The sequence below is a fragment of the Spermophilus citellus genome (assembly GCF_964194105.1).
Source record: "Spermophilus citellus genome assembly, chromosome: 15".
Classification (NCBI taxonomy): Eukaryota; Metazoa; Chordata; class Mammalia; order Rodentia; family Sciuridae; genus Spermophilus; species Spermophilus citellus.
The window spans coordinates 42,665,384-42,691,732 of NC_138195.1; the positions used below are offsets into that span (position 1 = coordinate 42,665,384).

The 26,349-nt window shown below is 37.8% G+C and overlaps 2 protein-coding genes across 16 annotated transcripts in view; one reads left to right on the plus strand and one right to left on the minus strand.

Annotated features, from left to right (window-relative positions):
• Positions 1 to 18,769, minus strand: part of PBLD (phenazine biosynthesis like protein domain containing) — a 72,680-nt gene extending 53,911 nt beyond the window's left edge. For 6 of the 12 annotated variants that reach the window (XM_081267339.1, XM_081267347.1, XM_081267343.1 and 3 more), the window contains exons 1-2: positions 16,644 to 18,769; positions 14,829 to 14,893 (exon numbers count right to left, since the gene is read on the minus strand). The gene's annotated coding sequence lies outside the window, so the exon portion shown is untranslated. The remainder of the gene's footprint in view (positions 1 to 14,828; positions 14,894 to 16,643) is intronic. The other 6 variants (XM_081267341.1, XM_081267350.1, XM_081267348.1 and 3 more) reach the window with 1 other exon arrangement.
• HNRNPH3 (heterogeneous nuclear ribonucleoprotein H3) lies at positions 15,733 to 25,703 on the plus strand. 4 transcript variants are annotated; one of them, XM_081267335.1, is made up of 10 exons: positions 15,733 to 16,112; positions 21,187 to 21,321; positions 21,835 to 21,973; positions 22,498 to 22,637; positions 23,121 to 23,207; positions 23,304 to 23,419; positions 24,589 to 24,724; positions 24,995 to 25,090; positions 25,183 to 25,275; positions 25,403 to 25,703. In XM_081267335.1, exons 2-10 carry the CDS (start codon positions 21,210 to 21,212, stop codon positions 25,477 to 25,479), a joined length of 996 nt encoding a protein of 331 aa, XP_081123461.1. In that variant the 5' UTR covers positions 15,733 to 16,112; positions 21,187 to 21,209; the 3' UTR covers positions 25,480 to 25,703. The 4 variants fall into 4 exon arrangements, with proteins under 4 accessions (XP_081123461.1, XP_081123462.1, XP_081123460.1 ...); XM_081267336.1 differs by having other exon boundaries at positions 15,734 to 16,112; positions 22,498 to 22,610; XM_081267334.1 differs by having other exon boundaries at positions 15,735 to 16,093; positions 22,498 to 22,682.
• Positions 25,704 to 26,349: the final 646 nt, after the last annotated feature.

A 26,349-nucleotide genomic window follows, 5' to 3' on the forward strand; every position in this document is an offset into this window, starting at 1 on the left:
TACTCCAATAACAGAATAGATACCACAGTGGAAGAAATGCCAGAGAAGGAGTTTAAAATGTACATAGTTAAATTGATCTGCAAAGTAAAGGATGATGTAAGAAATCTGCTAGGAGCCACAAGCAAATATACGATGTATGGCACCTTTGGTTGTAAAGTGACACCAGCTAGCCACTGAGATGATTATGTTAAGATTTACATTCATATGGAAATTGGACTCCCGCTGTTCACCTTGGCCTGCTACCGGACTCATGTTACGGGACTCATGGAGAGTTCCCATTGGTTGGGGAAGGATAGTAGGAGGGAATTCCGGGGGAGGTCCGGGGGACCCCCGGTTCCGGGGAACGCGCGGTTCCGGTGGAGGCCCGCGTGGGAGGACCGGGTTTGGCTTGCCAGCGCCTAGAGAGTATTGGCGGCTTTTTCAAAATAAAGTTTTGTTCCTGCTTGAGTGGCTCGTGATTCTGTGCCCAGCCAAGACTGCGGCATTTGGCGGCCCGTGCGGGGAACGCCTGAAGCTTAGAGGTGAGTAAAATTGCTCGCCCCTGAGGGAAGGCGACAGGATGGGTGACCATCTCAATAAACAGTGTGTTCTTGTTTTGATTTATTTTGTTTTTATTTCGAGCTCCCTAGCCCTAGAATTTTCTCAGGCGAACTGGGAAAAATGGTTGGCTCAAGGTTTGAAGTTATTCGGCCCTGAGAAAGAGAAAATCGATACAACCATTCTCTGCTCCGTTTTTGTTTCATTCTGTTTCGGCTTTGTTTTATCCTATCTTATTGGGTTACGTTACCTTTATAGTAGATTAGAATCCAGTAAAAAACAAACCGAAAAACTGTTAAGTAAATTGTTAGAGGTCCAGACTATGGTAGAAAAAACGCTAGGTCAAGCAAAAGAGAAGGTCTCTCAAGCTAGTCAGACAGAGGAAAATTTAAAGAAAGCAAGCTTAGAGGAAAAGCAGCCATCAGGTGGAGAATTACAACAGGAGGTTGCTACCAACTCCGTTCTATCACCAGAGGGCGTAATTCAACTAACAGCTCCATCTACCGCTGAGCGGCCCTCAACTCCCGTAATTGATGGACGGAATTCTGAGACAGAACCCCAAAGATTAGCATGCCCTGTACTTGAGCAGGCAGGAGGGCAACGAATTCACCGTACTTTAGATTTCAAAACAATAAAGCAATTAAAGGAGGCTGTAACAACCTATGGGCCGCAAGCTCCCTTCACAATAAGCATGGTCGAATCTGTTACCAACTTGGACATGACACCAGCAGATTGGGCTAACATGTGTCGATCTGTGCTAAACGGAGGACAATATTTGTTATGGAAGGTTGCCAATGAGGAATTTTGCATGGAGACAGCTAGGCGAAATGCAGAAGCTGGTTACCCTCAAAGAAATATAGATATGCTATTGGGAAAGGGACCTTATGAGGGTCAAAGACAGCAAATTGAATATGACCCTGGCGTATACGCACAAATTGCTGTAGATGCAGTTAGGGCATGGAAAACTTTACAGGGGCATGGAGACTTACAAGGTCAATTATCTAAGGTAATACAAGGAACTAATGAACCTTACGCTGAATTTGTAGATAGACTTATTCAGTCAGCCTCTAGGATATTTGGTAATACAGAACAGGTAATGCCATTTATAAAACAACTGGCTTATGACCAAGCAAATCGTTGCTGCAGAGAGGTCATTAGACCATGGAGACATGAAGATTTAAACACATATATTAAATTATGTAGAGACATTAATGAACAAGGGCAAATCTTAGCAGCAGTACAACAGGCTTTAGATGCCAGGCCAAAAACATGCTATAATTGTAACCAAACAGGACATTTTAAAAGGAGTTGCCCCATAAGAGGAGGGTTTAACAAAGCTGGGTATCAAAGGAATAGAATACCGGGTATTTGCCCACGATGCCATAGAGGGAAACATTGGGCTAATGAATGCCGTTCTCAAACCACCATAGAGGGTATTCCATTATCAAAAAACGGACAAGGACCAAGTGTTTACCCACGATATCGTGGAGAAAGGTATCAGGCTCCATTGCCAAAAAACGGACTAGAGGGCCCAATGCCCCGGGGCCCAAAACCACAAATATATGGGGTAATGGAGGAACCCAACAGCACCATCAAGGTAGTGCCCAGGACGCATTATCCATTAAATCCCTCATCAGACAAACTAGAGGGAGCGCAGGGCTGGACATCTGCGCCTCTGCCAGAGCAGTACTAACTCCAGAGATGGGAGTTCAAATCATTCCCACAGGAGTAAAAGGACCTCTTCCCCAGGGAACAGTAGGCTTATTATTGGGACGCAGTTCTTCTACACTAAAAGGACTTATGATAAGTCCTGGGGTAATTGATCCCGATTATGAGGGTGAAATAAAAATTATAGCTAGTTCTCCAAGAGGTATATCAGTAATTTCACCAGGAGATAGAATAGCACAGTTATTAATAATACCCAGCCTGCATGATAAATTTTCCAGTTGTAATGTAGAAAGAGGTTCCAAGGGATTAGGCTCCACAGGTGTAGATTGGGCTATGCTGTCTTTAAATTTAGATTCTCACCCAATGCTAAAATTAAATATTCAAGGACATGACTTTAATGGGCTGCTGGACACAGGTGCTGACCTCAGCATCATATCTCGTCAAGAATGGCCAAAACATTGGCCATTACAACAAGCCACTCAAACGCTTCGAGGCCTAGGAGTGGCGACTAATCCCGATAGAAGCGCAATGGCATTAGATTGGAGGGATCCTGAAGGATGTGAAGGAACTATACAGCCCTATGTATTAGATCATCTTCCTGTAAATTTATGGGGACGAGATGTCCTAGATCAATTAGGATTGACATTAACAAATAACATCAATCCTAACGCGCCCACTACTAGGGCTAAACAAGGCTTTAGGAAAGAAAAAAGATTAAGAGAACAAGAACAAGGTATGACAGCACCTATTCAAATAGATCAAGAAATAAATAGACATGAATTGGGTTTTCAGAAAGGGCCACTGAGACAATCAAAATTACTTGGAAATCAGAAAGACCAGTGTGGGTTCCTCAGTGGCCCCTGACTAAAGAAAAGATACAAGTAGCCCATGACTTGGTCAGACAACAATTAGCGGAAGGACATATACAACCTTCCGTATCCCCCCATAATACTCCCATTTTTGTCATTAAAAAGAAATCTGGTAAATGGAGATTATTACAAGATTTAAGAGCCATTAATAATGAGATGGTTATTATGGGACCTGCTCAATCAGGGATTCCTCAATTGTCTGCTTTACCAAAAACCTGGCATGTTTTAGCTATAGATATTAAAGATTGTTTCTTTTCAATTCCAATTCATCCCGAGGATAGTCCACATTTTGCATTTACTATCCCTGCACTAAATCATGAAGGTCCTGATCAGAGATATGAATGGAAAGTACTCCCTCAAGGGATGGCTAACAGCCCAACTATGTGTCAAATTTATGTTAATAAAGCAATCCAGCCACTTAGAAATCAAAATCCTGAACTACAAATATTTCACTATATGGATGATGTGTTATTGGCACATAAAGATAAAAACACATTACTAGAATGTTATGCCACACTTACAAACTTATTGAAAAATTATAATCTAGAGATAGCAATAGATAAAGTACAATTAAATCTTCCAATTAATTATTTAGGAGTTCTATTATCCTCAACCATGGTCCGTCCACCAAAAATTCAAATACGAGTAGATCAACTCAGATCACTTAATGACTTTCAAAAGTTATTGGGAGACATAAATTGGATAAGGCCTTATCTAGGCATACCAACAGGAGAGTTAGGACCTTTATTTGATATTCTAAAAGGTCCATCAGATCCAAATTCACCCCACATGTTAACGCCTGAAGCAAGAAAGACATTAAAAATCATTGAAACATATATGGAAAATATGCATTTGGATAGAATTGATATAAGTTTGCCTTTATTATTTATTATACTACCAACAAAAAATATTCCTACAGGAGTATTTTGGCAGGAAGGTCCATTATTGTGGATACATTTATCTTATTCTCCTAACACTATTCTTACTAGATATCCTGAGGCTGTAGGACAATTGATACTCAAAGGAATAAAAGCAGCTAAGGGAGTATTTGGGATTTCTCCCAATAAAATTATTACTCCATATACTATGGATCAAATTGATGAGTTAGCTAATGAGTTAAATACTTGGGCAATAATCATGTGTAAAACTAGTGTTTCATTTGATAATCACTTACCATCTAATCCTTTGTTGTCTTTTTGGTCTAAGCATCCTGTAGTTTTTCCAAAAATGACAAGAAAAACCCCTATCATAAATGCTCCAAATATATTCACTGATGGGTCAAACAATGGTACAGCAGCAATAGTTACTCCTGATCAAACTTCTACATTTTTAGTACCCAAACAATCAGCTCAAAAGGTAGAGCTTAATGCAGTATTACAAGCTTTTATGATGTTTAAAGATTCTGTATTTAATTTATTTTCTGATAGTCAATATGTAGTTAATGCTATAGTATCCCTTGAAGATGCTGGTAGGATTTCACCTTCTTCTACTGTTTTCTCTTTGTTTTCCGCTATACAAAGTCTAATCTGGGACCGAAAAGATCCATTCTTTATAGGTCATATCAGGGCACATACAGGATTGCCTGGAGCCCTTAGTATGGGCAATGAACTAGCAGATAAATCTACACATGACATACATATTTTCTCCACAATAGAAGAAGCTATAAATTTTCATAAAAGGTTCCATGTCAATGCTAATACTTTACAAAAACGTTTTAAAATAACTAAAGAACAAGCCAGATATATAATAAAACAATGTCAAAATTGTGTGACATTTTTACCACAAGTTAATCTTGGAGTCAATCCTAGAGGACTGATACCTAACCATATTTGGCAGATGGACGTCACACACTTGCCAGAATTTGGAAAATTAAAATATTTACATGTTACAGTTGATACCTCTTCCGGATTTTTGATGGGCTCCCTTCATGCCGGAGAAAAAACTAAAGATGTTATAGCTCATTGCTTACAAAATTTTGCCACTGTGGGCGTTCCAAAACAGTTAAAAACGGACAATGGTCCTGGTTATACTTCCACCTCTTTTAAACAATTTTGCTCATCATTTGGCATTACTCACATAACAGGAATTCCATACAATCCACAAGGACAAGGCATAGTTGAAAGAGCTCATCAAACTATTAAAATGTACTTATTAAAACAAAAGGAGGGAATTGGAAAGGGGTATATATCCCCCAAAGATAAACTTAAAATAACCCTTTTTACTCTAAACTTTTTAAATTTGGATTCATCGGGACTTAGTGCTGCGGAAAGACATTTGTACCCAAAAAATGTACATAAGCCTAAGGTACTTTGGAAAGATATTCTAACAGGACAATAGAAAGGCCCAGATCCAGTGATAGTCTGGAATCGGGGCGCTGTCTGTGTTTTCCCACAGGATGAACAGCAACCGATTTGGATTCCAGAGAGATTAACTAAAACAATTTCTACAGAAAAAGAAGATGATTTGACTCAAATCCATAACAGCTGACATCCAGAGCTCCAGCTTGGCTATTCTTACATCTGCGACAGTGATTAACCAAGGTGTTTTTTTTTTTTCAATATCTATTTTATTATTGCATTTTTCCCACATCATAAAGTTCTATTTTAATTTTGAGCTCATACAAACCTAGGTTAACGTTTTTCTGATCAGTTTTATTTTTTGACTGTGTTTTATTTTTTTGACTGTGGAGTTTTTAAACATTGCAATGGAGATTTCACCTAGGTATAGTTACAAGGCCTTTATTTACTATTGTCTTATGTGTTGTATGTTGTGTGCACACTTCTGTTTTGTGTTGTATGTCTGTATGTGTGTATGTCCATATTTCTTATATGAGGAGCGCTCATGAAAAAATGGATCCGAATTTTTTCTTTATTCACGTGATTTATATGGTTTAATTTAAATTAGGTAAACAGCTGTTAAGGATTGTTTTTAAAGGAGTTTAACAGATCTGTTTGTTTACTTTCACCTTTCCTTTTCATTATATTTAATAATTCTGTTCAGGATAATGTCTCTTTAGCATCATTGCCAGAATTTCCATCTCCATCCCAATTCCGGTGAAGACTGAGATAAAACCAAACTACAGCTTCTATGATAGCTATCACAGTAAACTGTATAAACTGATGCATCAATGAATATAACTCAACAAGTAATGCTCAATCAAGGACTTGATTTACTTTGGGAGGAAATGGACATATTGATAGACTCCTCCAATTTGAACTGCTTGCAGAACTTGCCTGGACTATATATCAGTTGCATACATTGTGAAATATCATCTGGTGCACCGAATTGTGGTACTGCTGGCATATCTTTGCTGATGGTGTCACCAGTGATGCAATTTCCTTGCCAGCTCACCCCATGTTTATTGTGGTAATACTGGCATATCTTTGCTGATGGTGTCACCAGTGACGCAATTTTTCCAAAGGAGCCATCAATTGGCTTGGTGTCGTGGCATTTCTGTATCCTCCTCCCTTCTACTAGTGATGGTCTAAAATTTGGGGGCCAACAGAGGTGAGGCAAAGAACCTCACCCCCCCACTGGCACCAAGGCTAAATTTGGGGGCCAACAGAGGTGAGGCAAGAACCTCACCCCCCCACTGGTGCATAGGCCTATCCACAAGCATGGCTGAATGCTGGACCGGTAGTCAGTGACGGGTTGATCTGATTACAGTGGATTCAACCTAAGACAGGAAGCTGACGCCTAAATGTCAGTTCTCCCATGACGGGTAAGAACCATATGTTAAATTGGACAACCTACCAGGCACGGTCCCTAGCCACATTGCTTGTTGCTTAATTAAACAGAAGGGGGCAGATGCTAGGAGCCACAAGCAAATATACGATGTATGGCACCTTTGGTTGTAAAGTGACGCCAGCTAGCCACTGAGATGATTATGTTAAGATTTACATTCATATGGAAATTGGACTCCCGCTGTTCACCTTGGCCTGCTACCGGACTCATGTTATGGGACTCATGGAGAGTTCCCATTGGTTGGGGAAGGATAGTAGGAGGGAATTCCGGGGGAGGTCTGGGGGACCCCCCGGTTCCGGGGAACGCGCGGTTCCGGTGGAGGCCCGCGTGGGAGGACCGGGTTTGGCTTGCCAGCGCCTACAGAGTATTGGCGGCTTTTTCAAAATAAAGTTTTGTTCCTGCTTGAGTGGCTCGTGATTCTGTGCCCAGCCAAGACTGCAGCAGAAATCAAATACAGGTAGCAAAAAATCACTTCTATAAAGAGAGTCTCTGGGGAAAAAACAAACAGAATCCTTGAAGGAAACAATAATAGAAAGCATCATCAAGAGACTAGACTACCTTCTTTGATATAATGAGAGCAACTATGAACAGAGCAGGGAGGAAGAGCAGGAAGAAAAGATTAACATTAAACAGAGACATGAGATGGGAGGGAAAGGGAGAGAAAAGGGAAATTGCATGGAAATGAAGGGAGACCCTCATTGCTATACAAAATTACATATAAGAGGTTGTGAGGGGAATGGGAAAATAAACAAGGAGAGAAATGAATTACAGTAGATGGGGTAGAGAGAGAAGATGGGAGGGGAGGGGAGGGGGGATAGTAGGGGATAGGAAAGGTAGCAGAATACAACAATTACTAATAGGGCATTATGTAAAATTGTGGATGTGTAACCGACGTGATTCTGCAATCTGCATTTGGGGTAAAATTGGGGGTTCATAACCCACTTCAATCTAATGTATGAAATATGATATGTCAAGAGCTTTGTAATGTTGTGAACAACCAATAAAAATAAATAAATAAATAAAAACTAAAAAAAAAAAAAAAGAGACTAGACTACTTGCAAGACAGCTCCTCAGGCAATGAACACAAAAAATATAATTTTGAAAATACAGTTGACCATGGAGAGAAAATGTTAAGAAATCATGAACAGAACTTCCAAGAATTATGGGATAACATGAAAAGACCAAATTTAAGATTTATTAAGATAGATAAGGGCACAGAGATACAAATCAAAGAAATGCACAATCTTTTCAAGGAAATAATATCAGAAAATTTGCCAAAGCTAAAGAATGAAACAGAACCCCTTCTCAGACTATTTCCAAAAGACTTTAAAAAAAATCATACTACAGGGATACAGCTACATCAATGTTCATAGCAGTATAATTCACAATAGCTAGACTGTGGAACCAACCTAGATGCCCTTCAATAGATGAATGGATTAAAAAATGTGGCATTTATACACAATGGAATATTACTCTGCACTAAAAAATAACGAAATCATGGCATTTGCAGGGAAATGGATGGCATTAGAGCAGATTATGCTAAGTGAAGTTAGCCAATCCCTAAAAAACAAATGCCGAATGTCTTCTTTGATATGAGGAGGTGACTCAAAACAGAGCAGGGAGGAAGAGCATGAGAAGAAGAAAATTACCATTAAACAGGGACGAGAGGTGGGAGGGAATGGGAGAGAGAAGGGGAATTGCACGGAAGATGGAGGGAAACCCTCATTGTTATACAAAATTATATAAAAGAGGATGTGAGGGGGAAGGGAAAAAGAGAGAGAGAGAAATGAGTTACAGTAGATGGGGTAGAGAGAGTTGATGGGAGGGGAAGGGAGGGGAGGGGGGTTAGGAAGGAGATAGGAAAGGCAGCAGAATACAACAGACACTAGTATGGCAGTATGTATAAATGTGGCTGTATAACCAATGTGATCCTGCAATCTGTACACTTGGGAAAAATAAGAATTCATGCTCCATTTGAATCAAATGTATGATATATGATATGTCAAGATCATTGTAATGTTTGAGCAACTAAAAAAAAAATAAATAAATAAAAGAATGAAATGGAAAATACAATCTAAGAAGCTTACAGGACCCCAAATGTGCAAAATTACAACAAACCCATATCAAGGCACATTATAATAAAAATGCCTAGCATATAGAATAAGGATAAAATTTTAAAGTCTGCGAGAGAAAAATATCAGATTATACATAGGGAGAAACCAATTCAGATCTCAGCTGATTTTTCAACCCAGATCCTCAAAGCTAGGAGGTCCTGGAATAACATACCAAGTTCTGAAAGAAAATGGACAACAATCAAGAATCCTATATCCAGCAAAATTAAGCTTCAGATTTGAAGATGAAATAAAAACCTTCTATGATAAACAAAAATTAAAAGAATTCACAACAAGAAAGCTTGGACTTCCAGAATATTCAACAAAATATTCCACGAAGATGAAATGAAAAAAAAAAAAAGTGAAAACCAGTGAAGGGAGAAATTACACTAAAGGACTAGTCAATCAAAGGAGAAACAATTCACATTAAAAACTAGAAATAAACCAAAATGACCCAGAATACAAATCATATCTCAATAATAACTTTGAACATTAATAACCTAAACTCATCAATCAAAAGACAGAGACTGGCAGATTGGATTAAAAAACAAGAGCCAACAATATACTGTTTCCAAGAAACTTACCTCATAGGCAAAGACATCCACAGACTGAAAGTGAAAGGATGGGAAAAAACATATCACTCACACGGATTGTATCACTCACAGGGATGGATCCTGTAAACAAGCAGGGGTTTCTATCCTCTAAAATAGACCAAGTTATGTAAGCTATATGATTGCAATTATACAATGTAATACTAACTTAATACATTTTTAGCATCTGTAGAGTTGTTTTAATAGCTTCCTTTCCATTGATATTTTTTCTTGATTAGACTTGTTAGATTTTTATCAACTTCTAGCTGTATTATTTCTTTTCTATTTTACATATTTCTGTTCCTATTCTTTTTTCCTTCCTACTACCTAATCTGAAAATAACTTGTTAATCTAGCTTCTTTTTGATACAAATACTTTAAGTTATGAGTGTGTATGAGTACTATTCGTTCCAGAAATTGATATTTTAAGCTTTTATTATCACTTAGTTCAAAGCACTTTTTATTTACTTTTCTTGGGCTTTCTTATTTGTGAGATATTTATAAGTGTGATATTTAATTTTGAAGTAGCTGAAATGTGAAGGTGGAGTTCTATATATCTTAAAGTGATTTCTAATAAATCATGCAGGAAACACAGTCTGCATAATTTCAAATTTTGAAAATTTCTTGAAAAGTTCATTTTATGACAGAATATAGTCTATCCCTATTAATTTTCTACTTGTCATTTTTGTGTATAGTGCTCAATAAATAATAGGTCAAGGTGGCTGAAAATGTTAAGCCTTCTATATTATTACTCCTTCCAGCAAAGTGAGGGGGCTTAAAAAATCTCCAAATATGATTGTATTTGTTTTTCTAGTTTTATTAATTTATTCTTCATGTATTTTGGAGTTTTGTTATTAGGCACACATTTAGGATTATTATTGTTTCTTGAAGAAGTTACCCTATTATGGTTATGAAATATTCTCCTATATCTCTGAAAATATTTTTTCTTGAAATTTATTTTATATTAATAGCTCTACTTCAGATTTCTCATACTTATTTTCCTCTTCTTTTGTTTTTAACTTATTGGTGTATTGATATTTAAAGTGTGATATATAGAGAGAGCACATAGTTATCATTTGCTTTTTACATATGTTGTAAAAAGCAAGTGATAACTATATACTTATACCTTTTAATTATAATATCTAGATAACTTATATTAAATTAATTATTGATATTGTTGAAAAAAACCAATACTTGATTTGAAAGCAAGTGAGAAACTGGGTAAATAATAGGTTTGATGATGTAATATTTTGGAAAATGGGTTGAATAGTCCTGCTGTCAGGATCAGAGAGAAGATCATTGGGATACTTTTGTTGCAATTGTTAATTCTCTCATTTATCATATGCTACACAGCAACAGATTTATTTTATTGTTTGTTAACACTTTTTATTTTGCAAATAAAAAATTATACATATATGCATGTGTGTGTGTGTGTGTGTGTGTGTGTGTGTATTACCATGGCAATCTCTTAGGTATCACATTATGGTTTTAATGTGAAATTCTCTAACAACAAATAATACTAGGTATTTTTTCATATGCTTATTTGCCATTTGATTATCCTCTTCAGTGAAACACCTGTTTATGTTTTTTATTAATTTTTAATTGCATTATTTGCTGATTGTTGAATTTTCTAATCTTTGTATATTTTGTAAACAAGTATGCATATTGCAAATGTTAAAAACAATAAATAATAGGGGCTGGGGTTGTAGCTCAGTGACAGAGTGCTTGCCTGGCACTGGGTTCGATCCTCAGCACCACCATAAAAATAAACAAAATAAAGGTATACTGTCCATCTACAACTACAAAAAATATTTAAATAATAATAATAATAATAAGGCCTAGGGCGGGGGCTCAGCAGAGGCGCACTTGCCTGGCACTTGTGAGGCACTAGGTTCGATTCTCAGCACCACGTATAAATAAATAAAGGTCTATCAACAATTTAAAAAAACAATAATAATAATAATTAAAAGAGGGAGAAAAAAAAAGGCTGGGGATGTGGCTCAGTGGCAAAGTGCCCCTGGATTCAATCCCCAGTGCAAAAAAATTAAAAAATAAAAATAAAGATATTAGACATACGTGATATAAATCAAAGAATAAATGGTTCACAAAGACTTGGGACTTAGTAAATCAGATTTAATGTATAAAAGGCATTGAATAAATATCTTTGCAGGGTGCAGTGGCACTCACCTATAATCCCAGTTATGGGGAGTCTGAAGCAGGAGGATTGCAAGTTGCTCAGCAACTAAGCAAGACCCTGTCTCAAAAAAAAAAAAAAAAAAAAAAGGGCTGGGAATGTGGCTTAGTGAGAGCCCCAGTTTCAACCCCTAGTACAAAACAAAACAAACAAAAAAAAAAAACAGCATTGAATACCTTAATTACACATAGTCCTAATAAGTTTCTGTGGGTTTTATGTGATTTTGGATAATTTGTTTTTCATGTAGGCGAAATTATCATAATTGTTTTTATGATACTTTACAATGCCACTATTAGTATATGGAAAATTTTTTAAAATATTTTTTTAGTTGTAGATGGACACAATACCTTTGATTTATGTATGTATGTATGTATGTATGTATGTAGTGCTGAGAATCGAACCCAGTGCCTCACACAGGCGAGGCAAGCACTCTACCAAGGAGCCACAATTCCAACTCCGTATACGGACAATTATTGTAAACCAGTTTTTTTAACTAAGAGACTTCCCCCCAGAAGAGTGCCATCTCTTTCAATTTCTCTTTCTTTTTCACTTGGGTTCTGCATGGAATTTTCCTCTCTGCTTCATCCTGATGGTGTAATACACGATTACGTGTTCCTTGTCTTGTTTTCCTCTGGGAGGTGTGGGTACTTCTATTTCCTTCTCCTTTTTCATCTTTTCTTTCATTATGGCCTCTTCAGAGTCCCTCTGATCTCTATGCTAATAGGAAAGCACCGAAAGACTGAAAGGAAGACAAAGAAGAAAAAAATCCTCTAAGCAGCTGGGAGCCCTTAGGTCTAACCATCTCTATGGAAACAGTTCCTCAGAGATGGATCTAGAAACAATTCTATAGGGATCAGAGAGAAGCAGTAAGCCAGTCTCCCCAAGCCTTATTTATAGGATTCAACTTGCAAATGGAATTAGTTGATAGACATTTATTTTTCTTTGAGAAAAACAGTAAAACAAGAAGCCCAATAAGATTTACATTTATCCCTATTTAAGGTAATTTTAGCTAAAAACTTCCTACTTGCTATAATAATAAAAAAAAATACAAAAAAGAATATATGAACCAACTCCAAGCCCTTCCTAATCTTAACACTGGCAGAGTGCCCAATACAAAGAAAATATGGCCAAAATACCCCAAAGGAAACATTACCATTTGGTGGTGAAAAGTCATTCATGTCATTAGAATAATTTTAGGACTGTCACCCATGACCATACAAGGTATGTGGAAAGAATGCCAAATTCATTCAGGCAGTAAATAGATTATTTGAATTCAGGCAAGGAGTGAAAGGGTTTACAGAATTCCACCTACCAAGTCAGGTTGAAAGATGGAAAGAATAAAGTAGCAATGTAACTTGAACCCAAGGGAAGAACTCCATCTTTAGTGTGGGAGCTAGACAGCAATTATTTTTTAAAAGGGAGAACATACTCCAGGCCTGGTCTTCAATCTATAGTTCATTAAAAAAAAAAAAAAAAAAAAAAAAAAAAAACAGGTGGGGGATCCCAGTACAGTAAAAATAAAAATAAAAAAGAAGGGTACTGCAAAGTGTCAGTGATAACCAGGACAACCAAGTTTTAGGCCTGTTCAAAAGTCTCCAACAGATAACCTTGGAACTACTTCAGGTTTCCTGAGGTAAAGCCATTGTTCCTTAGGAAAAGTAACTTCAATTTGCCTAAAATTAGGTCTGTTCCATTAATGCACAGATGAGTTATTTGTAACCACCAATAATTTCGTTAGACCCTGGCCCTTGGAGTAAAAACTTTTTGGTTCCAATCTTAGCTTGGTCATTCAGCAGTTTTCACTTCTCTGGAACTAAGCACCTCATTGGTAGAATGACAATAATAATTTTCAGGGCTATAAAGACGATGAATTGCATATTACAACATCTTCTTTTTTTTTAATCTTTTTAAAGAATGATAACACCATTCCTTCCCCTCTAAGGAATATTTGAGAAGGTGGACTAAAGAATGGGTGTAGGGGCCTGGCATGGATGGAGCTCACCTGTAATCCCAGGCTGAAGCAGGAGGATCACGAATTCAAAGCCAGCCTCAGCAATTTACCGGCCCTAAACAATTCAGCAAGACCTTTTCTCTAAATAGAATTTTAAAAAAAAATAATGGTGGTGGTGGGGCTAAAAATATACAGTAAAAAGTATTTATTAGCTGTTAAGAACAATCTTAAGGGGCTGGGGATGTGGCTCGCGGGGTAGCGCGCTCGCCTGGCATGCGTGCGGCCCGGGTTCGATCCTCAGCACCACATACAAACAAAGATGTTGTGTCCCCCGAAAACTAAAAAATAAATATTAAAGAAAAAAAAAGTTTAAAAAAAAAAAAGAACAATCTTAAAAAAAAATAGTGGTGCGGATGTGGCTCAGTGGTTAGGTGCCCATGGGTTAAAAAAAAAAAAAAAAGAAGAATGGCAGTAGGGCACCATGACCTGGTCAATTCCTAATGCCCTGCACTAGTCGGGTTTTTTTGTTCGTTTGTTTGTTTGTTTGTTTGTTACCTAAGATTGAATTCAAGGGAACTGAGCCACATCCTAGCCCTATTTTGTATTTTATTTAGAGACAGGGTCTCAATTAGTTGCTTAGTGCCTCGCTTTTGAGGTGGCTGGCTTTGAACTCGCGATCCTCCTAACAGCCCGCCAAGCTGCTGGGATTCAGGCCTGCGCTACTGCATGAAATAGATAATAATAAACCATAAAATAAAAGTTTCCATTACTTCAAGGTAACTGGCTTCCTGTCTCCTTATTACACACTAAAGTTCTCATAGGGGGGAAAAATCGTTCATCTGTCTACACTCCGAACACCCCTACTATCCCTAAATGACTTCCCCAAGTCTGTAACACAAGATCCAAAATCTCCTGGCTGGACTTTCAAGGTTAGTTACATGCATATACTTTTTTTTTTTTTTTTTAAGAGAGAGAGAGAGAGAGAGAGAGAGAGAGAGAGAGAGAGAGAGAGAGAGAGAATTTTTTAATCTTTATTTTTTAGTTTTCGGCAGGCACAACATCTTTGTTTGTATGTGGTTCTGAGGATCGAACCCGGGCCGCACGCATGCCAGGCAAGCGCGCTACCGCTTGAGCCACATCCCCAGCCCCACATGCATATACTTACTTGCTTTCATCTCTTTACCGGAGTGCCTTTCACCTTTCCCATAGAATTTCACTTTTGTTTTGAAACTTTAAAAAATAAAAGGCCATAATGTGTCATTGAGAACGTTGATGGCATGACAGCACAGTAAAAAGTACTTATTAGCTGTTAAGAACAATCTTCAAGAATGGAAAGCTCCATTTAGAAAACAATCCTATAGCTCCTAAAATCAAGCGGAGATCAGTAGAGGAATGATATCAAGAAGTGGGAGGTAGGGAGGGAGGGGGTAAATGTTGTTACATCGCGTGCAAGTACGAATATGTAATAACAAATGCATCAATATGTACAACTATAATGCACTGATTTAAAAAAAAAAATGTGTGTGGGGGTCCAAGTCCACAGCCACGAGCCGCTGATTGGTCAATTAGGTTTTAATGGAGAGAAAAGGGAAAACAGTAAATAGGAAATCAATCAGAACCTATGCGGTTCTGATCAATGTGGGCCTGTGCTGCACACCTGAACAAGGCCCGCTAGGGGGCGGCTGGCACCTCCCGGGTGGTGGTGGTTAGGGGAAAAGAAACGTTAGCCCGAGAGCCGAAATCAGGCTTGGTATACACATTGGCAGCCGCAACACTATTTTCTTTCTTTTTTTTTTCTTTTAACCGCAGAATGCAAACATGGTGGATAAGGAAAGTGCTCCAAGTGTTTGGTGGATGAACCACGTGGCGCCCTTTTCTCGCTGGGTAAAGGCGGGGCCTTTACGGGATTTGTTCCCGGTGGAGCCTCGGGAGCAAGGGAGAACTTTTCCAATCCGCGACACCACGGTTCTTTCAAGGCTAATTGCAAGGGCTGCTTCTGCAACCTCCCATCCTATCGAAGAGCAAAAAGGTGGCTTCTGAGAATTTGATGGTTGTAGGGTAAACAAGAAAGGCGCAGAATACCGCCAGCCTTCCACTAAATGGATCAACCTCGGCTTTTCTCTCTCCCGGCCTCAGCTGATCAGCCCATCGAGTACGCAAGCGCATTTCCCCGCGCTAAGGCGGAACCGCCTGGTCTCGCGAGAGCAAGGCGGCCCGTCTTCGTAGCCCTCGCTCCACCCCCTCCTCCTCGCTCGCGCTCTCCCATCCCCCCCAGCCAGTTGCTGTGCTGCGCAGCTTCCTTAGCGGTTGCAGCCGCCGAAGACGGTTGGAAAAACCGTTGTTAGGAGCGCTACGAGAGACGAACGACTTCTCCCTCCTCACGACCGAATCCCGCGTGCACAGGAGTCGGCGTTACTATCGCTCGACAGGGTATCTGAAGTAAAAGGGGGTAGGTTGGGCTGGTGGTGTCGAGAGCGGAGTCGGGAGAAGGACGAAAGAGACCGGGAGGGGGTGGGGTGGGGAAGTGTGGAGGTCGCCGCTCCGGGGCGGCCCCGCTGCGCTTCCCGGGCGATCTCCCACTTCAAGGAGGGCGGCCTGCCGAGGGGAGGACTTGTTCAAGTGGAATTCAGTGGACGACGCCGAGACCCGAAGTGAGGGCTTTCAGCATTTTCCCCCATTCTCTGCTGGCTTGGCCTCCGCCATTTTGGGTACGGTGGCGCGGACACCTAGGCTTCCCGCCCTTCCCCGCTTTTTCTACTTTTTGTTCCCCATCTTCGGAAAACTGATTTAGAAGGCGGGGGTGTGGGGGTGGCCTAGCTCCCTGGAAGGGATGAGGGGGGGCAGTGAAGCGAGCAGGGTAAGGCCGGGCAGTTGGGTGCGGGGAGGATCGGGCTGCCGGGCGCGCTCCCGATGGAAATGGCGCCGGATGGGCCTGGCCTCCCACCGCGGCCTCCTTCCTCTGCAGTCTCGGCAGGGTTACCTGGGCTGGCGGGACTGCGAGTGACTTCTGACGCAGATTCCCAAGATGAGAGAGGCTGGAGCTGGGGGAGGAAAGCCAATGGCGACGAAGGCGCTCAACTCCCAAATCCAGGACAAAGGAGGCGGACGGCCTCCTTTGTAATTCCGCCGCCCGGTGGCGAAGGTTTTTAAGCCAGGCTTGGCTGCCGGACGGGAGGGGGAAGTACTCTCCCTAGTTCTCCGGTCTCTAGGGCCGCTAGATAACGAAAGTCTCCGGGGAGGAATAAAGGACGCTTAGCCGGCCCTTATATTCCAGGTTTGGAACTTCGAAAAGAGTACGTACTCATTTTCCAAAGGATTTTTTTTTCTCACGCTTAAACGTTTATAAAGACTTTGAGTAATTTTATAAGCAGAAAAGTGGGTGACTTATCAAATAGGACTGTGAAACGGGCATATATTTTAATAAGTCGTGTGGGCCCGGTGAACTACATGGTACCTCTTTTTAAATTCGTGGGTGGAGGTGGGTGGTTTAGCAATGGTTCTGTGTAGTTTGTCACATTCGAGTTAGAATTTGTTTTTAAGAAGGGGTTCTACTTTTTGGGAAACAGCTGTTAAAACGCAATCAGTGATTGGCAAAAATGTATGTATGCTTCTGTAGAGAATTGACTCAATATTATTAAGTCTGCACGAGTTGTGATTTTTTTCTTTTCTTAGCATTAAGGCTGTGGAAGTCAAATACTTTTATAAAGTTTATTTTCTTTTGGTAGCTAAGCATATTTTTTCTTTAGTGCTAGAGTATACTGATATTTTGAACTAGGAAATAAGCCTATTAGACAAATGTAAGCTTAGTCACATGGTGGTGGAGTGGGGTGATTTTATTGTTTTGTTTTTATTTGATGGTTGGTTTTGGTCTTTAGAGGAGTGTCATTGAAGACAGTACAGAAGAGAAAGGCAAGGCCTGAGAATGAGTTTCCAGTAATACATATAAAAGTATATAAATAAGTCTGTTAACTATACTTTCCAACTTTAAAAACAAAAACCCTGCCTGTTGTTGATGTTCTTTGATGCTTTCTGAAGATCATCAAAGAAAGTTTACAGAAATCTTACCTTGAAACGGATTTTTAATGGACTGAAAAACAGCTCAGACTTTCATGTAATGTATATGACATAAGCAACAGCTTTCCTTATTGAATTAGACTAGACTTTTTTCTGCCCTCTTTTTCATCTGCATCATAATCTGGAAATCCATCTAATTGCCTTTGCTAAGTAACAGTGTTATCTTTTGATGAACTTGTTTTGATAATTGACTGATGCATCAAATCCTTACATATACTTCAGAAGACAGTGTGCCTCCATGTGGAGATTTTTATATTTCAGTTGTTTGATTATGCTTCTTAACACCTTTGGGATATAATTCACATTCCACCAGCTGCCCATTTGAAGTGTATTTTCACTGGGTTTTAGTATATAAGCAGTTGTAAGACTACCACTGTAATCTAATTTTAGAATATTCTATCATTCCAAAAAAGACACATATTTATTAGCATTCATTCCATATACCAGACACCTGCCCTCCTTTCAAGACTCAGGACAACCACAAATCTTATGTAGTAGATTTTTATATTCTGGACAGTCATGTAAGTGGAATACAAAATATGGTTATTAGTGACTTTTGCTTAGGTTAGGAAATTTTAAAGTATTTGTATAAAACCAAATAAAGTTAACCTCATTTCAACTGGCGTTTTAAATTGGTGCTAACACTTGGGTGTTGTTTTGTTTTGTTTTGTTTTGGGTTTTTTGAGATAAAATCTCTCTACATTGCCCAGAACTCCTAGGCTCAAGCCATCCTCCTGCCTCAGCCTCCCAAGTAGCTGGGTCTGTTCACACCCTACTATGCCTGGCTAACATTTGGAATTCATAAAGTAGCGAAGTGATTAGCCATGGCCTTACAAAGAAAGATTGAGGTGGATTATCTGAATCATTAGTAAACTGTTTAGTTTTTGACAGCATTATTAAGATATTTATTCAGAGCCTTTTGTATGCCTTTGGAATTTTTTCTTGTTTGTAAGTAGAATTCTAGACTTGAGTTGTGAAGGGGTACTGGAACAAGGCTCTGAAGGCATATTAGAGTGAGGCTGTCTTTGTATATATACTCTTTTATACTCACGTGGAAAGTTACTCTGTAAAGTAGTTAATGTTCCAAATCTGGTAAATTTTTGCCCCAATTAAAAATTATTTAAATATTTAATATTTTTAATAAGTACTTCATCTCTTGGTTTCATATGAATCATCTTGGAAAATTCTGATCCAAAAATAAAAATTAGTTTGTTTGCTAGTATTTTCTTGTGAAATACTAAGTGAATCTCCACCTTTCTCTGTTTCTGAAATACAAATCTTTTGTGATGAATGTTTTTACATTGAAAAGAAAGTGCTGAGAGCTGAAAAAAACACTGTACTAAGATCTTTCCATGCTAAATTAGATTGACTGGACAAAGTTCTTAAAATTTTTCATGAGGAAATACATGATATTAGATCCTTTCCACTTTTCCCCCATCTTGGATCTTAAACTTTTATTTCTTAGGTTGGTTCTGCTTATTATTTGGTTCTGGGGATTGAACTCGGGGCCCTGTGCATGCTAGACAAGTGTTCTATCACTGCCTCACCCCCTCCCCACCCCCTGCAAACATATAGGGTTATTCGGGGACAGCATTAAACTTTATAAAGCCTTTGTTAACCTTGGGAAAGACTTAACAGGTTGTTTTTTTTTTTTTTTTTTTTTTTTTTTTTTTTCTTTCTTTTCAAGATTCAGAATAGTTTTCTGTCCTTTGAGGTTTTGTTTGTGGTCTGTCTAGTTGGTATACTGAGCTCTTAAAATCCACCAATCATTGCCACCAGTGAATGCTTGCTAAGAAAATAGACCAAGCATTTTACATGATTCTTGTAACAGTTGTTGGTACTGATGCTGTATTTCACGGTTGAATGGGCTCAATTTAAGTAGTTTAACCAGTGTCCAAATCCAGACCCAGGATTTATTCTTTTATAAATTCATTTTGGTTATTTATGTGCTTAAGAATTAGTTGTAAGGTCAGTTTTTAAAATGTGTGGTATCTTTATCTTGGTTCTCTCTAGAGTGGCACTAGGCCTTTAGCCTAAACAAAATGGGCTGGGGGAATAGTTCAGTGGGGCTCTGGAGGTTTGATCCCATCATTTAAGAAGAAAGGTGATGAAGATTTATATGTAGAAATTAATAACCACTTTTGAGGATTACTGCATTCACTTACTTTTTTTGTTGAGCTAATGGGGATTGAATCTTGGGACAGTGGCCCAGTGATCTGTATCCCCAATCGCCCTGTCCCCCCTTTGGCAGGGTCTTGTTCAGTTGCCTAAGCTGGCCTAGAACTTGCCTTCCTTCCTCCCAAGTGGCTACATTGACTTTTTTTATTTAACGCATTAATAATAGGAAAAAGAAATTTATCCCTTTATAGATGTATTGATAGTTATACTGATAATTAAACCATATGAGATTAAACATTAGTGAATGCTGTTGGTGTAAAATACGATCTTCAAGCATAAAGGAATCAAGTGAACAAATTGTTTTGTTTACAGGGGAGGAGGTGGTAAGGGAAAGGTTTGAAATATTCAGGTGAGTAGGATTCCTACAGCTGCCTAGTGAAATTTGTAAGGTCTGGTAAGTTTCTGCAGCTGGAGGACTTCTGCATTAACCTTGAAAATGTTCTGGAATTTTTAAAGGAAGGTTGTTTGCCTCTGGGAAGGGAACTGGGTACTGGTTCATTTTGGAGGGGTAGGGGGATTTCTCACTGTGCTTTTTTCTATACTTCCTTAATGTGAATATATTTAAAAATTCATGTTTAAGTCTGAATTGATTATAAATTTAAGGCAGTGAGTATATTGGTTATATGCTATCTTTAGTGACTTCCCAAATAGGTGGCTTCAAAAACACGGGTACTGTTTAGAGGCATTTGTTTTGAGTAGCCTCTTACATCAGGTTTAAAACTCAGTCTAATTGTTACTTAAATATTCTTTTAAACTTATCCCCTTAAACAGTTTGATGTGTTCAAAATTAGTAGTTAATCTAAAAAGCTTGAGCTAAAGTTTTTTCCAGCATGAGGTGTTTATTGCATTTTTTTATTTGGACCTCACTATGAATGGATAGTAATACTGTATACAATATCCAATCAAGTTTTAAAGAAATTTTCTTCCGGTGAATAATAAAATTTGAAAAGTGAAAATGTGAGAGAGAAAAATGGCTAGAGTTGGCATTAAGATAACACAATCAAGAAAGTTTTGAAGATTCTGGTAGTAGAATTATGCAGGGTGTTTTTTATTTTTGCTTCTTATTTAAGCAGTGTGTGATAATTGGTTGATTCTAAGAAGTTCAGAACTTTTTGGTTGGAGGGGTCAGATTTCATTGCCTAAACCCTACCCCACAATAAAAAGTGATGTTACATTTCCTGTTGTGATACCTGTGAGAGGTGTTTCTTCAGTACCTCTTGACAAGAGTATATTTTGATTTACTGCTTTATGTGCTTGTTTATTTTTTATAGCATTTAAATCAAACGGTATTGAGATGGATTGGGTTATGAAACATAATGGTCCAAATGACGCTAGTGATGGGACAGTACGACTACGTGGACTGCCATTTGGTTGCAGCAAAGAGGAAATAGTTCAGTTCTTTCAAGGTACCTCTAGTATTAGTCAAAGTTTAGTAGTATTTTAATTTTATATTTTTATTATGTTATTCAGTTTTTAATTTGTAAAACATTTGATTTTGGAACTTTAAAGTTTGTGATGATTATGGTATATCGTAAAATATGAAATGTGCTCCAGTTAATAGTCAATACAGAATGTATAGAATATGTAAAAACTAATTGCTGTGCAGTGCAGTTAATTGAGAATAATTTTGTGTGATGAAAGAACCATGAATTAGCATATGGAGCATAAATTTTGTACCTTTTTTCATGTAATATAGGTGGGGTTTTAGAGTATATAATTTTTAAAGACAGTGGTCACAAAATTTTATTTATTCCAATATTTGAAAAAATATTCCATTTGTATTATGGGGTGATGGGAAACTAAGCTTTTTTGTTTTGTTTTGTTTTGTTTAGACTTGTTTTAAATATTTGATTCAGATGGGAATGTTTCAGCCTTTAACACTGTTCCCCTTGATGGGGTTATTTGTCCTTGGGTTAAAGGGTTGGAAATCGTGCCAAATGGGATAACATTGACGATGGACTACCAGGGGAGAAGCACAGGGGAGGCCTTCGTGCAGTTTGCTTCAAAGGAGATAGCAGAAAATGCTCTGGGGAAACACAAGGAAAGAATAGGGCACAGGTGGGGATGGAGAGTTTGGGATGGTGTTAAATTTTTATTTTTGGGGGTTGTGGGTCACTATTGCTTAAATGGGGGGGTAACCATAACATTTTCTGGGGTAGTTTTAAAAGAATTGATAATTACCTAAATTTAACTTGGAAACTACAGATTTGGGTGGGGAATTATTCTAATAGTTTGTTTAAATTAAAATTAGATTGTTTCCATTTCTCTGTAGGATGTTGTTGATGAATGCTTTTGTATAATCACCTATTTTTCTTAAACACCTATCATGTACTAAAGGAAACAAACTAAAAATATATTCATATTTTATGAATTGCTTTCAAATGACTCATTTGTCTATGTAAAACTTAAATATTTAATTATTTAAGTTTGTAGGTGTAAAAACTGTTAACTTATGGTGTATTTAGGCAATTTAAATTGGGTTATGTATCTAGATGTAGAAAACTTGCTGCATTTTGCCCGATATCTAATTTACTCTAATACATTTATGCTGAAACCTGTACCTTAAAAACATTTTTAAATAGGTATATTGAGATCTTCAGAAGTAGCAGGAGTGAAATCAAAGGATTTTATGACCCACCAAGAAGATTGCTGGGACAGCGACCGGGACCATATGATAGACCAATAGGAGGAAGAGGTGGTTATTATGGAGCTGGGCGTGGAAGTATGTATGACAGAATGCGACGAGGAGGTGATGGATATGATGGTGGTATGTGTATCTAATGAACAAAGGTTCTGTTGTCATTTTCTTAATGTTCCTGACACTTTGTCAAGAAATATAGAAATGGCGGTAATTTCAGTACCTACTAGGTTTTAAAACCTGTTCATGAAAGTACGTATTCCCATGGTCAGATCTGGGATTTGATTGGTGCACATATTAGCACCTAGAAAAATTACATAGAAGTTAAAATGAAGATGATTGGTATGTTTTCTTCTGGGTATCAGGATGTAATTTAATTTACATGTCTGAATTTATCTTTTTGAGGTTTTAAGCTTATATTGTTAACTGCCTTTTTTATACGCACTAACTCGGATTGCAAACTCATAATGATCAAGAAGTTAAATAGACTGCTTACTACAAGATGTGATTTATAAACTCGATATATTTATCTCTGATATTCGTGTAATTTCTCCTTAAATTACACAGGCTATGGAGGTTTTGATGACTATGGTGGCTATAATAATTATGGCTATGGAAATGATGGCTTTGATGACAGAATGAGAGATGGAAGAGGTAAAATAGTATTTTCATTTAGGAGTAAACTTGTATATATATACTTTCCTACATGTATCCATAATGGTTTATAATATTGACAAAATTATTTTCTAGGTATGGGAGGTCATGGCTATGGTGGAGCTGGTGATGCGAGTTCAGGTTTTCATGGTGGTCATTTTGTACATATGAGAGGGTTGCCTTTTCGTGCAACTGAAAATGATATTGCTAATGTGAGTAATTTTGGTGATTGTTTGGTTTTATACTTGGTATCTTAATTTTAAAGCACTCTTTTTTTCCCTTTATCTTTATTAAAGACAATATCAAGATTGGTGCTGGGAATGTAGCTCAGTAGTATTCTGTTAATGAATTATCATAAGGCCCTGGGTTCATTCCCTCACATCTGTCCCATATTCAGTGGTTGATAGATATTCTGTCAATTTTTTTGGTGACCTCAGTGGGATCCAAATCCAGTTAATAGTGAAAAACTGATTGATATAGACTTGTGAATAGATAATTTCTTTTGTTGTGTCATATTTTGAAAGAGCAAATATGTAAAGTTTTAGTGGCTTGATTTGGCTTTCTGGGGTAGATAAATCCTGCTGCTGTCACTGATTTGAAATTTGTTGGTTTCAGATTGGTTAGAGGATAGGCAAACTGCAGCCCGTGGGCAAAATCTAGTCACTTCCACCCATTCATTAACCCATAGAGTTGTAATATGACAGACCTAATGGTCTTCAAAGCCCGATATACTTGATCTGGTTAGTAAAGCAAAAGTTTGCTCTAGATCTTACTGGGAACCAATTGGCTTAAGTTCCAAGTACCTTTAAAGATAAGTTTAATATAAACTTGGGATTAGAACTAAGTGGTACATTTTAGGGATATTCATGTATTGTTGGCAGGTTTATCAAACCCATTGTTCTGAATCATGGTGTATGCTGTTTTCTCTGTAAATATTTTGTACTTCTCACATGAACTGTTATATTTCAGCAATTTTGAAATCTTTGGGGGGGGGTTTGGATTTTCTCTTTGTTTTTATTTGGTGGTGGTGAGATTAAACCCAGGGCCTTACATACACTTAGGTAAGCACTATACCAATGTGCTGACATCTACAGCCCTTGAAATGATTTCTTGAGAGTAAAGGGAGTAGTTTAGTTGACTTCGTTCTACTCGATAGTACAGTGTGAGGTTTTTAAAAAATACCTGTTTGGGCTTTGGTCTTGATTGCACTTTTTTTTTTTTTTTTTTTTTTTAATAAGAATGTAGTCATATTCATGTTCGTAGACCTTCTGGTGGATTGAGCAGTTGAAGGGTTTATTTCAGTGGATGAGGAAAAAGTTAAGCTGTTGGTAATTTACTTTTGAAAATTGGAATTTAAAAATAAATATTTTCTTTGATTTAGTTCTTCTCACCACTAAATCCAATTCGAGTTCATATTGATATTGGAGCTGATGGCAGAGCAACAGGAGAAGCAGATGTAGAGTTTGTGACACATGAAGATGCAGTAGCTGCCATGTCTAAAGATAAAAATAACATGCGTAAGTGGTGTCCTCGGCATGCTATTTTGTTTCCTAGATGTGCACTGGTTTATAAAAATCTTATTTATTGAAATAAGTATAAGATGTATTAGGATCTGTAGATGGCTCTTGGTACAGAGTATTCAATCCGTAATAAAGCTTATACTTTAATGGTTTCCTTAGGTGATTTACCAAAGTATTGATACATATTTTAATTGACTTGCTAAAGCTTTTATTAAAAAATTTGATCCATCATTCCTCTCATATTACTCTTAACCTTTTTTCTTAAAGAACATCGGTACATTGAACTCTTCTTGAATTCTACCCCTGGAGGTGGCTCTGGAATGGGAGGTTCTGGAATGGGAGGCTACGGCAGAGATGGAATGGGTATGTGAAGTTTTAAAAATAAGCACTATTGGCTTGTTGGCAATTGATCTCAAACTTACTTTTTTTTTTTTTTTTTTTTTTTTTTTTTTAAGATAATCAGGGAGGATATGGATCTGTTGGAAGAATGGGAATGGGGAACAATTATAGTGGAGGATATGGTACTCCTGATGGCTTGGGTGGTTACGGTAAGTTTTTCTACTTGGTTTGTGTTAATCCCCAATTGAAATGCCCATAAAAAAGTGCAGATATTAGTTTTAATATCTGATGCACAGATTTCTTCTGATAAATGATTCTTAATGTTTTTCTCTTAAGGCCGTGGTGGTGGAGGCAGTGGAGGTTACTATGGGCAAGGTGGCATGAGTGGAGGTGGATGGCGTGGGATGTACTGAAAACATAATCGCCAACATACAAGTCCTAACAACAGCATCTGGTCTACTAGACTTTCTTACAGATCTAATTTCTTTTGTATTTTAAGAACTTTATAATGACTGAAGGAATGTGTTTTCAAAATATTATTTGGTAAAGCCACAGATTGTGATGGGAAAATCTGTTTTCTGTAGGTTTTATTTGTTGCATACTTTGACTTAAAAAATAAATTTTTATATTCAAACCACTGATGTTGATACTTTTTATATATACTAGTTACTCCTAAAGATGTGCTGCCTTCATAAGATTTGGGTTGATGTATTTTACTGGTAGCGCTACAAACAGTAGTATAGTGTAGTATTAGAGAATAATGGTTCACTTTGGTATAAACTGCAATTCTTTATAAGCAGACATCTGAAATAAGAGCTTGAATAATTTTTTCTTTAATTTCTCCTGAATAGCACTGTAAATATAAAGCCTAAAGAAGAGTTTAGGTGGCTTCAGGAATATAAATTCAGCTAATTCTATATTATTCTTTTTCAGATGTCATTTATCAGGCATAGCTCTGAAATGTTGATGATCTAAGAGGTATCTGGATTTCTGAGTATTCCTAATTGTGTTACCTAGGTATGGGAGTGTTGGAAGTTTGAATTCTAGCCCTAGATTTTAGAATACATTTCCCTCAGCACTTGACTGAAGTACCAAAAATGTTTCCAAAAGGTGAGAGTCATAACTTATTTCAGGATGTTTAGAGTAGGTAGGATTCTCAATGACATGAGAATTCAGTGTGTAAGTACATAGGCATTTACTATGAATCATAATTCTCAGATGTATTTTCAGTTTCTTATCCAATCGAGCGTATGGGTTTTAAATAAGTGTTTAAATGACTACAT